The sequence below is a fragment of the Excalfactoria chinensis genome, chromosome 3, assembly GCF_039878825.1.
Source record: "Excalfactoria chinensis isolate bCotChi1 chromosome 3, bCotChi1.hap2, whole genome shotgun sequence".
Taxonomy (NCBI): Eukaryota; Metazoa; Chordata; class Aves; order Galliformes; family Phasianidae; genus Excalfactoria; species Excalfactoria chinensis.
The window spans coordinates 4,667,876-4,680,770 of NC_092827.1; the positions used below are offsets into that span (position 1 = coordinate 4,667,876).

At 43.6% G+C, this 12,895-nt stretch overlaps 1 protein-coding gene across 1 annotated transcript in view; it reads left to right on the forward strand.

Moving 5' to 3' along the window:
* The window catches only part of ELP3 (elongator acetyltransferase complex subunit 3), an 81,272-nt gene that overhangs the window by 18,857 nt on the left and 49,520 nt on the right, over positions 1 to 12,895 (forward strand). Inside the window, exons 8-9 of the mRNA XM_072332243.1 lie at positions 7,485 to 7,646; positions 10,962 to 11,088. Coding sequence (XP_072188344.1) covers positions 7,485 to 7,646; positions 10,962 to 11,088 — 289 coding nt within the window. The remainder of the gene's footprint in view (positions 1 to 7,484; positions 7,647 to 10,961; positions 11,089 to 12,895) is intronic.

A 12,895-nucleotide genomic window follows, 5' to 3' on the forward strand; every position in this document is an offset into this window, starting at 1 on the left:
GAGCGGATTGGGAAATACTGTTATGCTTCTGCATTGTTCAGCAGTGTCTTCTTGAACTTCAGCAGGTGTCAGCTTGAACTGTGCTTGGTTCTTTATGATATTTAGGCAGTGGGGAAGGAAAATGATAGTGTACAAGTTGGGGGAAATATCAGAGAGTGATATAAGAAAGGGTCTGTAAAGTCTGGCCTGTCATGGACGACAGACGATTATTGATCATCTCCTACAGCTCAAGGACTGGGACCCTCAGTTGAAAGGGGAATTCAGGATGAATGCAGTGGAATGCACAGGTGGGCTGTGAGGAGCGACTGAACACATCTGTAGGAAAAAAACCGTGCTCAGAGCTGCCAAGTGCCACTGATACCTACTGCTACAGGCATCCCTGGAGAGAAAATCAGAGGTATTGTAGGAAAGCATCGCTGCAGCTTTCCCTGCTTGTGCTGCGACCAGCCATCGTTGGGTGGAGAGCTGGGCACAGCCGAGCTTTAGGCTTGCCCAAGGGACTGTTGGTGTTACTGGCACTCATTGCTCCCCCTCTAGAGCAGGTCAGTGTGTTAGTGGCATTCCAGCTGCTGTCTGAAGGCGGCTCTATGGTTTGTGTCTCTCTTGGCTGCAGTGCCAGGAGGCTGGCACTCGTCCTGCAGCCCGTGTTCTGCGAGAAGCATGAAGAGTTCAGCCTCCAGTGCTGCCACTTGGCTCTGCTCCCTGAGACAGGTTTGAGAAGGGCAGAGAGCTAGCAGAAGGGAGGAGGAGATAAGCACTCTCCTTCCCATTTAAGGCTTATTTCGAGGATGTTTTTTTCCCCTCAAACCTTTAGCTTTGACAGAGAGGGAAAACAGAGGTTGTAACTTGGCTCTGGGTAGAGCCATGCATATGCAATTTTTCTTGTTTGAAATATTTCATTCTAGCGTATCCTTATTCATCCCGGTGTTTTCAGTTACAGCTTGCTAGTAATTTGTAGCTGGCAAAAACATTATCTGTGTTGCTGTCGCCTTGAACTTGATGGATGGGAGCTCACAACATCAGGCACCGATGTCAGAGGTCCTGTCAGGGTTCCTGCTCACAGCCCTTTTTATTTTTACCTCCTGAGCTAAGCAAAGCCTTTCAGGCCCTGCTCACGTGCCCTTTGGGAACAGGCAGTGATTATGGTGTTGGAAAGTATCTTGCATGAGCTCCTTCACTGTGGGTGAAGGAGAAGCGAGTGAAGGCTGTGTGAAAGCTGTGAGTGATGCAGAAATGAACCCAGTAATGACCACCATCTCCTCCACACCAGCGTTGGTACCTCTTTGTTACAGATAGGTGTTGAAGCAGGAGGGAGCAAAATTGCCTATGAGTTCTGCATTAGTGGCATTTAGGGGAGAAAAAAGAGACAGATATTAATCTAGCAGATATAAATACTGTTACTTTATCAAAACTGGGAAGTTATATTTTAGTCAGTAAATAATTTTAGGTAACTAAGTTTTTCAGCATGTGAGAACTGAACCTTGTGGAACTGATGCTGTTAAGAAACCACAGCGGCATCTCATACTCCTGGTAGTGCTGATAAAGGGAACTCTGAAATGCTGTAATGAAAAGGGAGCTGTATGAAGCCAAAGAACTGGAATTTGAGCACTCTGAAATGCCTGCTCTGGGCAGTCATCAAAAATGCAACTTCTGAAAGATGTCTAGTGAGTGAGCTGCCACCTCTTCTGTTTCCTAGCAGGAAATTGTAGACGCTAAGTTAATTACTCTCACTCTGTTTCAGAGATTGCCATAGTAATAGAGTTACAGAATCACAGAATGGCCTGGGTTGGAAAGGACCACAATGATCATCTGGTTCCAACCCCCTGCTGTGTGCAGGGTCAGCAACCAGCAGCCCAGGCTGCCCAGAGCCACATCCAGCCTGGCCTTGAATGCCTGCAGGGATGGGGCATCCACAGCCTCCTTGGGCAACCTGTTCCAGTGCGTCACCACTCTCTGGGTGAACATCTTCCTCCTAAGATCCAACCTAAACCTCCTCTGTCTCAGTTTGAAACCATTCCCCCTTGTCCTATCACTGTCCACCCTCATAAATAAAGCAGAGCTATTACAGATCAAGAACAAGAAGGTCGTTTGAGAACAGGTGAGCGTGTGGTGCATTGGGCACTTGTGTGTTTTATCAGCAGTTTACTCTTCAGAAGCCATTGGTGTCACTTCTTTTGTCTTAATTCCATCTATATAAATGCTGTTGCCTGTCTGGACCACCTGCAGTTCAGGGTTCCTCTGGGCAGTGATTCTTACAGTCAAAGGCACTGTTGGGACTGGGATGTAGAGTACAGAGCACCATCTTTTGTGGAGACTGCTGCTGCTGAGTGATTTGCTAGCAGCGAAGCTGATGGAGTAGTATGAGCAGCGTCATTATTTACTCCATCTTCAGCGTGGTTTTCTTTGACTTCTGAAGTCACACCGGAATATCTGGCAGGGGATTGTTGGGCTGGATGAGTTTTTCTAGATCCTTCCCTTCCTTCCATGCAGACAAGTACATCTAAAAACTCCTTTCTTATGGTGACTGGTTCGCTTTGATGCCGTCCTTTAACTGTTTCTGCAGCTTCTTGTGCTTCTTTCTGCTTTTGCCTCTCTGTGTGCCTCCTTTTATATATTTTCCTACTTTGAAACTTGTAAAGCAAAGAAGTGGTTTAAAGGCATGTGATTACCACACTGTGCACGCGGCGTGTTGACCTGCTTGCTTGATTCTTACAGTTTTTCCTTTCCTGGTCTCACTGGGACAAGGCAAATCTTTCTGTACTGGATGGCATCCTGCCACTGGTGCCAGGCAGGGAGTTGGGATGCTGCTGTAGTGTGGATTGTAAGTAATTGATTCTTTGATGTTCGGGTCTCATAGCTGATGAGGCTTTTGTCTCCAGACCAAAGTTGAATCGAGGGAGAGCAGAGGCTTTGTTAAATGAGTTGTTTTATGCCAGGGCTCTGCCATCTGTTTTTCCTCTAAACGAGAAAGTACCTGCAACCCTGTGTCAGGCTGCTACGTCTGGTGGAGAGGTGGGTACTTTTTGATCTAAAATCCCTGCTTATTTCAGAGGCAGATTCTGATTTGAAGCTCTATTTTATGTGCCAGCTTTGTCTGAATACGCACTCAATTATTCTCTAATGATTAAAATGAATAATCTCTCCTGCACTTCATCTTGATTCAGACAGTTCTCTAATCACACTGAAAACTCACTTAACTAGCTATGTCTGCGCTAATCTGAAGGTTTTTCTGGATCTCATTTCCTTCATTTGTATGGCATCTATTTGATTTGCACAATTCAGCACCTCGCTTGGTCTGTTATTAAAATTGCCCCCGTCATTTTGTGCTGCACACTTATCCTAGTTTCTGATTGCTCTTGCAGCGTGACAGACTTTCAGTTCTCGGGACTCTACAGCATTGCACAGGTAACAGATAAGTTTGTTCCATGGGAGGAGAAGTGCTGCGAGGTGTTTGTTGGTTGCAAAGACAAAATTCCTTTGCTCTCTTAGATTCTGGAAGGCACCCACATCACAAATCCTACCACCAGAACGAACCTGCAGACCTTGTGGACTTGTGAGACCATCCTGAGGGGGTGGAGTTCTCAACTTGTTGAGTTCATCTACATTTTTAGGCCTTGCTTTGTATCTCTTCTTTTGGTCTTTGGTTAATGCTGGCTTTGCTCACCTTGGCCATTGTCAAGGTCATCTTATCCTCTGGTGACTGAGTATCCTGGAGTCACTCTTTGTGGAGCTGTAGATGTCTGCTTTTCAGCCTCTCTGCCTAGTTGGATAGCATCTGTTCCCTATTAATATGCTCTTTGGCTAGCATGCCATTCCTGCAGGATATGTGGCTAGATGTCTGTTGTTTTTAAAGATTAAGTAAAAGCAAATCCATCATCTCTATTATCATGATAAGTTACTGTATGCTGTTAGTGAGCTTACAGGGCTTTTTGGAACGTTTAACATGCCTAAACTTCTCCAAGAGATTTGGCTCGCTGCGGTGAGATATCTTCGCATTAGGAAAGAGAAGGCAACAACATGTCACTGATTGCATTGGTTTTCAAAACAGGCATAGCAGAAAATTATTCTCATTGACCTGAGTGATTTCTAATAGGATTCTGTTGTTTTTGCCTCTGGGCCTCGTGTTTAATACTTGTGTTAAAATAGTAATTTCTGAGGGTTGGCAGATGCTATCAATACTGGAGATGGGCAAATAAGGGATAAATCTGCATCCTATAGTAAGTTGTATATGAACAAGCTGGGTACTTTATTATGGGAAAATGTAAAGCTGTTTTTCTAGGAATGGAGCAGGATTCTATTCCGAGAAGCAGTGAAATATCTAGAAAAGACTTAGGAGTTAAGTCACATTATCATGAGCTTTCTGTATGATTCAGCAGCCAAATTACCCTTGACTGTATAAATAGTGGAAAATTGGATAGGAATAGGCAAATTATATCCCATCTGGATTTAGTACTGGTGTGTCTGCTAAGTTCTCCGGCTGTTTTTGATATCAGATGCAACAAAAATGCTTAAAAACTGGAGACAGTGCTGAGAAAAGGCATGAAAATGATGCAGAGATTATAATAGGTGCACTTAATGGTACACAGAACTCGTCAAATCCGAGCTGACACCCTGATACCTGCTACAAGGGCAGTATAGTTGAGCACGATTAATTTAGTAGATTTCTGGAGTGCATGATGGTGATATGTTGAAATAGACCTTGCGTGAGCCAACTGGGAGAGCTGCTCTCCTGGATCTGCTGCTCCCAGAGAGCTGAGGGACAACTCTTGGGTTCACGTTGGATAGTAGGAAACATTTCTTCTCAGAAAGAATGGTGCTGCACTGGCACAAGCCGGATTTAAATAGTATTTCCTGCCCCTCTCAGGTCTCTGAGCTCCCTTTTGTAGCTCACCATTGGCCCTTTCTATAAGAGCCTGGCATTCAGTATATTTAGTACTAAATTTCAAACAGAAATGGCTGCTCATTTTGCAAAGGGAAAGCATGCTGAATATCCAAATGAGTGTTTAAAGTTCAAAAGTCACGAGGAGGGAGAACAAAAGTCAAATTTATTTTCTCTGTTCAGGAAATGATAAAAATGTGTTGTCAGAACTGCCCTCGGGTGGTTGACTGTCACATGTTTTCCTGTCTTTTCTAGTTAATTGAATGGAATCTGTAGTCTTCTTTACATATGGACCACTCGATTCAGGCTTTTATGCTAGTAAAATAGAGTATTAGACTGCACTCTTCCTGCTTACCAGTATTGTTCTGTAAAGTCTTAGAGGCACTAAACCTAAAGCCAATGCTTGGCTGGGATCAACTCTGTCTTTGCAGGCATCTCCTGGTTAATGTCCTGATCCCATGCAAGGAAGCTGCTGGGTCCCCACGAGGTGCAGGGAGAGCTGGAGCACACGTGGCTCAGGCTGAGAATGTTTGCTACCAAGAGAGGATACTGATATGAAGATGCTCATTAGTTTCCTTGTTAATGACAGAATTATTCAGGTTGGACATGACCGGTAAGATCACCAAGTCCAACCCCAGCCCACCCCCCCCGTGCCCATTGACCACATCCATCAGTGCCGCATCCCCCCAGTTCTCTTGTTGCTTTTCTAGACCCAGTTAAGACCCACTTCTTGCAGCTGTGGCACCAGTCGTCCTGTTGTTGCTCTTAGATGTTATAGTTTGGGGTCTGTTGGTGTTTGTTGGATTCAGCATTTTATAACTGTCATAAATTTGCTCTGGGGGGAAAATATAATGACTTTTGCCTCCCCTCCCCAATGCAATCATTGTAGCCATGATTGCAGGTGCTCAATACAAGCACATTTCATCTGGCGCCATGGGTGAGTTATCCGGCGACCTTATTTTTTCCCTTCTCTAAAACTTCTCTATTTTTAAATTATTTGGAAACAAAATGTCTTTAAAAGCGAGCATTTTTTTTTCGATCTGCTCTTAATGAATCACACATTGGCAGTGTTCTCTCTGACATGATAAACAATGTTCTGGTAGCGTGTCAGATTAGTGAGCCACAAACTCTGAAATGTTTTATGCCTTTTTTGAGATGCCAATTCTGACAGCCATTGTAGTCCACCACCCCCCCCCAAATGTCTTAGGCTTTATCAGTCTGAATGGAGTTAATATTTTTGCTCTGGGATCTGAATCTACCTGTTTTTTGTAGTTGTTTTTGATTTTTGTGCTATTTTTCTGTTGTCAAACTGGACCTCCGTCATGCTGAAAACTAAACTCTGGAGCTTTCCAGCCGTTCAGAGCCAGCAATGAGTTGATGAATCCTTATAAAATACCTAATAATGATCTGAAGTTAGTCATTCTTGTGTGTTTGTTGTGCAGCATTCCTTCAGGTATCAACATAACGTCTCTCTTAATCAGGGTGTCCTCAGTGACGTTTAATGTGGATACTGAGACCTTCATCATTTGGGACCATTAAAGAGGCCAGTACACTTCTTGGAGTGTCGCTGTTAATCCTGCCCACATCAGGTTTGGGATTTACCCAGATTATCTCTGCAGTTCCAAATGGCTTCAAAAGAATCACAGAATGATTGGGTTGAAAGGGACCTCAAGGATCATAGAAGCTCAAACCCCCCCTGCCACAGGCAAGGCCACCAACCTCCCTGTTTAATAGCAGACCATCCAGCCTGGCCTCGAACACCTCCAGGGATGGGGCATCCACAGCCTCTCTGGGCAGCTGTTCCAGCACCTCACCACTATCATAGTAAAGAACTTCCCCCTGACATCCAACCTAAATCTTCCCTCCCTCAACTTAAAACTACTTGTCCTGGCGTTATCTACCTTTGTAAAGAGTTGACTCCCCTCCTACTTATAGGCTCCCTTTAGGTACTGGAAGGCTGCAATGAGGTCACCCTGCAGCCTTCTCTTCTCCAGGCAGAACAAGCCCAGCTCCCTCAGCCTGTCTTTGTAGCAGAGGTCCTTCAGCCCTCTAATCATCTTCGTGGCTCTCCGAATGAGGAAGTTTTCATCTTGCTGTATATCTTCCTTATGCTGCAGTCCTCTCTTACACAATTACTATATTCTGCTGGAAAGGCGACTACTATGTTGGGGACAAGTGCAATGATTCTTATATTGAAATGAATATGACCCCTGCTGATGATGTAGGAGATTGTGTTGATTTATGGTTTCCTGTTGTGAACTTTGTTTCAAGTCTGCTTTGGATTCCTATTTTCTTTTGTTTTATTCTCTCATAGGTCAGTAACTTACCATTTGTCATCGGCAGAGGATGGTTACAGGAGCTGGAACAATTAGTCTCAGTTAGACACCCAGTGATAAATGGGGTGGATGGGGGAAAAGGCTACCAATGAGTTTTGTTCCACCGTTAGGCTTCAGTGAAGCTGGGAGCGTGCACCTCACTCAGAAATAGGGATGGTGTGTATAGTTTTCATGGACCATCTGGTATGTTTTCAGAACACGGCTCCCCGTTTTAACAGTGGATGGCTTTGTTGACTTTCCAGTTTTAACAGAAGATGGTTTTATTGCAGGTATTCTGAACGAAGCTTGACGAAATGCGTTGGGATAACCATAGAGACCAGACCAGATTACTGCCTGAAACGCCATTTGAGCGACATGCTGTCCTATGGCTGCACGAGGCTGGAGATTGGAGTGCAGAGTGTGTATGAGGACGTGGCCAGGGACACCAACAGGTGGGAAGGAGCTTTTTCCGCTCATTGCTTGCTTTCTGGAAGCAAACCTTAACCCGTTTGTTTGCACACCCATTTAAGATTGATATCGAAACACTCGTTTCCATGTGTCTGTAAAGAAACAAATAATGAACTGCAGTGGACTCATGGAATTTGTTTTGCTGTTGTGTAGACCATGGCTTGAGGAAAAAACAGAGGTTTGTGATATTTTATTTTAAACTTATGATCTCCTCCTGTAGTGTATATGTCTCTCATTTTTGTTGGTTTTTTTTCCCTTTTTTATTGCTTCATAAATAAATGCAGCATTGTGAAGTAGAAAATATGCCCGGAGAGAGCTTGTAGTTCTTGTCCTACGTAATTCACAGCTTTTAGTCTTGAGTAGATACGATGTGGTATAATCTACTGTAGGTCCTTTGCTAGCCAGCAGCCTCTTCTCTGTACCAGATACCTTATTGGAGAGGTGACACTGGCAAGTATAGAGGAATGAGACACAATCAGAACCAGCACCTATTGACGGATTAACCACAGTCATCCTAGGTATACAGGATTTTTAGGAATGGCAAAATATGTTCACAGGAAGCTTGTGATTTATTCCTCATAATCTTTGACCTGTAGCCAAAAGCACAGCTGTCCTACGTAGGAGTCTGCGCAACACATTCTTCATTCCATCCCTTACAGGCAAGAAAGCTCATCTTTTTGTTCCCCACTGCAAGTCTGATAATTCAGTAGATATTTTGAAAGAAGTGATTCTTCTCTTGATTGTTTCTTCACTTCTGACACTCGTACAACTCGCCTTCCTCCTTATTGTGTATTCCAGTCACTTAGCAAAGACCTTTGATAACCGTAATCATGCATAATGACATGTAGAGCGTGGTTCAATAAGCAGAACACATTTTTGTTAATACTCACCTTTAAGGCAGTAGTGCAAAACTGTAAATGCTGGACATTTTCTTTTAGAGCCTTAAAGAAAGAGTCTGAAATGAGTTTCTTCCTGTGGGTTTAGTTGTAGTTTCGCTTGTTTGTGGAGGTGCAGGAAATCACTGCTATGAAGCAGTCAGACTACAGGACCCAGTAGAGAGGAATGTCCATTTATTGGGCGGCCCAAGAGTTAGCAGTTAACACTTATAGGTAGTGCTTTTCTCCTGTAGATGTCAGAGCTTTCCAAAGGAAAAGATCCATGCTAGGGAATTTGGCTAGATCTCTCTCTTAGGCTGGATGTATCTGCTAATGGGTACTACTGACACATCATAAATTTAGCAAATCATTTCTCTTAAGCTTCTTTTTTCACAAGCTCCTTTTAAAGATGTCCTGTCCTGAAGCAGAACTGTGAAGCTCCACTTAGCTCTCACTGCAGTCATCTTCAGCTTTCCTACAGCGTGCTAGATCAGAGCTGATGCCATAAATCATTCAAAGCTTTATGTCACTTCTGGCTTGTGAATTGCCTAATGAACCCTTGCTTTCCTGCTGATGAACCAGAGGAACAATGAAGTTGTATATTACTATTTCACTCAGAAATAATCTTGTATAGAATTACATTTCTAAAGGTTTTCGGTGTTTTTCAATCCTGCTTGCAGATTTCCTCAAAGCCTTTGCAGGCTCTCCCAGGGCAGACGAAATACAGGCTGTCATTCATGCATCTTGCTCCTATGTTCTTGAACAATGTATTGGAGTGAGCTCCTGGAGGAGGGTGATGCAAGTTTCTCTTTCTTTTGAAATGACCTCATTTTGCTTCTGTTCTTCTACTTTGTGGGGGATGTGTTTTGCCTCAAACTTGTAATATTTTGCTCGTAGCAAAATGTCAGATTACAACCAATTAGGCTAACTGTTTGGAAATTACTTTCTATTATGTTCCATAAGTCATTAGTGAGGTTTTTGAGTGCCTTGGGTGGCTGTGAGGCAGAAAAAATATTCAAGAACAGATCTAGGCATCAAATAATCAAGTTATTGATGCAGCTCAGATTCCGCTTCTAATAAGAAAATAATTTTTATTTATGAAGCAAGTCTCCCATTTACTCCCCTCAGGCTACTCAAGGTCTTGAGTAATTCTGTCCTTGAACAGTCTCAGAAAAATACTGTAATACTTCTGAAAAAATATCATTAATAAAACTACAGTCATCGAACTACAGGTAGAGGTTTAACAGAGGCGGAATATGTGGTTAGGGACAAAGAGGGAAAGATACTTAAAACCGGAGAAGTAGCTGTTCATGGAATCATTAAGGTTGGAAAAAACCACTAAGTTCATCACCAGTGAACTGGTGGGAAGGTGTGATGTTAGGAAATGGTGAATGGAAGAGAAAGGAAGTGTCAGATACTGACAGATAGGAGTCTCCAGAGATGTCAGCCAGTGCTGGAAGAGTCTGGAACTGGGCAAGATTGGAAACAAGGACTTGTTTCCATCATGGGAAGGCTGGTCACCTGAGGTGGGAACCTCCATGGGGCAGTTCAGTGATTCTCACTGCTCCATGGAGGCTTTCAAGAAAGGGCTCGATGTGGCACTTAGTGCCATGGTTAGTGGGCACGGTGGGTGCTTGGACTTCATGATCTTAGTAGTCTTTTCCAACCTTAATGATTCTGTGACTCTGTTTGGGTAGACAGAAGAAGTCTCCTGAACTGTGGAAGATGGAAGGAGAGGAGTTTGCTTGAGGCTGATGAGCTGGGTGTGATTCAGCCTTTCTTCCTGCAGCCGTTCCCACTCTTGCCAAGCTCCTGCAGAGCAAATCTGAGCTCCTGTGATGTTATATCAGCGACAGGGAACTCAAGATACTTGCAGACTCCCAGTCCAGCCTATGATTTGGAAGTTTAACATCTCTCAGAAGCCACAAAGAGTTTGCTTTTCTTTAAAGGGAGCACTTGAGAGTTTGGCCAGCCTGGTGCAGAACACTTTTCTAACTAGCTGGCTTTACGTAGCTCCCATCTGTCCCCTTTTCCTGTTCTGATACTTTTGTTTTGATTGTATGTTGTTCTCAGCACAGTGTGCTCCTGCTGTGGCATCTCCTGGTGTCATTGCTGCACAGAGTGAATTTCAGCAGCTCACAGAAGTTCCTCAAGCTGTAGTTTGGGAATTTGTAGCCTTAGGGTGGTTCACCTGCTAAAGAAGCAGCAAACTAGACTAACTGTTTGCCCTTAGTTTAGTTTATTGTAGTAGAAGCCGTGTTCCAAGACTTGAATGGTGGTAGACTGATGATAAAACTCATCCGTGCTCACTTCCTAGAGAATAATCTGAATTAAATATGTCAAAATAGGTCTTCCTGTCTGTGGTTTTGTGCTGCCTGTCTTGGCTGCTCGGGGCTCTGAATCTCTCTTTTTCTCTCTTCCCAGAGGTCACACCGTGAAGGCTGTGTGCGAGTCGTTCCACTTAGCCAAGGATGCTGGCTTCAAAGTGGTGGCACACATGATGCCTGATTTACCAAACATGGGGCTTGAAAGGGACACCGACCAATTTGTTGTGAGTATGGCTCAGGATAACCCAGAGTTTCTGGTTTGTTCCATCTAATGCCTTCTTTCTTTCTTAGCTCAGCTACTAGTTACAGTCGAGGCCAGAATTGTTTCTTAAGGACAAACAATTTAAAATTCATTTTTGAAGGTGGATGGTAAGAAAGATTTGTTGAACTACTTCATCCAGAAAATTATATCCCTGCCTCACGAAAGACTGAGTCACTCAGGTCTCTGTGGAGCAGAGCTCTCCTGATATTAACTAAGGCTCTTACTTTTCTCCTAGTTTGGTTTTCTTGCCTTGGCTTTAGAACAGTACCTCTTTCACAGTTAAAAGCGTATTATCTCCAAGGTAATTAATTGCAAAATAGAGTGTATAGGTGTATTATATAGCAACTCTGTTCCTGGCTCGGTGCTGTTCAATGTCTTTTTCAATGATGTGGAAGAAAATTTTAAAATTATCTATAGGGAGATTGAAATGAGAAATGAAAGAGCAAATGGTAAACGTTGTAGGGAATTAACCACTTTATCTGATAATGCCGATTTTTTGTCATGATCTCATTACTGTAAAGTCCAAATTCATCGTCCTTCTAAAATAGTGCAGAAATTGCAGTCACAATGCAGGTATATTTCTGTGCAAAGTCAGACTAGGTGCCTTCTGGCACTGAAAAGCTATCAGTGCAATGGAATATATTGTTTAAAAGTGCAGGCAGGAAACAGTGGGCTTTCATGGGGTGCTGCAGAGAGGTAGGTTTAGAAAGGAGCAATCCAATGGGCAGCAGTTCAGCGCAGGGAGGACATTCTGGAACCTGCAGCGGGCACTTCTTGTAAGTAGTTTTGTGCAGAATTCCTTGAGCGTGTCGGTGTCACAGTGCCACAGCACTTAGGAAATACTGCTTTCATGTGGCAGTGTGAGAGGCTGGGGCAGAGCCATAAAGTGATGCTCACAGAACTAGGGGTGCAGCCAGCGACAGAGCTGAAAGTTAACTCAAAATTCCTGCCTCAGGTTCTCTTGGCTTCTGGATTATTCTCTTACAGTGCAGGAGGAGATGGAACGTAACAGTGGGCATCCAATTAGCCATGTTGTCATGTAATTGTTTGTGCTGAAGGGTATGGCAAAGTCTGACTCAGTATCTTGTGAGGTTGCAACCATAGTCCTGGTTTCTTTGATGGATCTGTCTTTAGTGAGGTTGCATTAGGCTGGGGAGGATTTATGATGGAAGAACAGCAGTTCTGACTGAAAGATTTAAAGAGCTAACCTTGGATAAGACTCAGCAAAGAGAACAAATGCAGTAATCCCAAGTATTTGCAAGATGTAAAACTAGAGAGGGAGGAATTATTTAAAGCAGAATTACAAGCTTCTATGGAAAGCGTTATTTTATTTAACCATCATTATTCTTTGCTGCTTATCCGTGATAAGTGACTGAGGCTTTTTCACTGTAGAATCTGGAGTCACTCCTGCTTTAGTGCAGGAGCTTTGGGGAAGTATTTTTCCGGGAGTCTGTTTCAAAGGTATGGCTTTGTGTGATGCTCAGCTGCTCCCAGGCTGTGCAGCTGAAGGGCTGCCCTGCTTGTCAGGGTGGTGCCATGCTGTGCTTCATCCATTTAATAAGGGCAGTTGTTGCAGAAATAGAAGATGCAGAAGGCAAAGTCCTCAGGAAGAGAAGGTAAGAACATGGTGAAAAGGCAGGAATTTTTTGAGAAGGCATTAAAGGAAATCTGGGAAGGTCTTAAAATTGTAGAATCATTCAAGTTGGAAAAGACCTCAAAGATCACCAACCCCAACCCACCCCACCACGCCCACTGACCGTGCTGAAGCT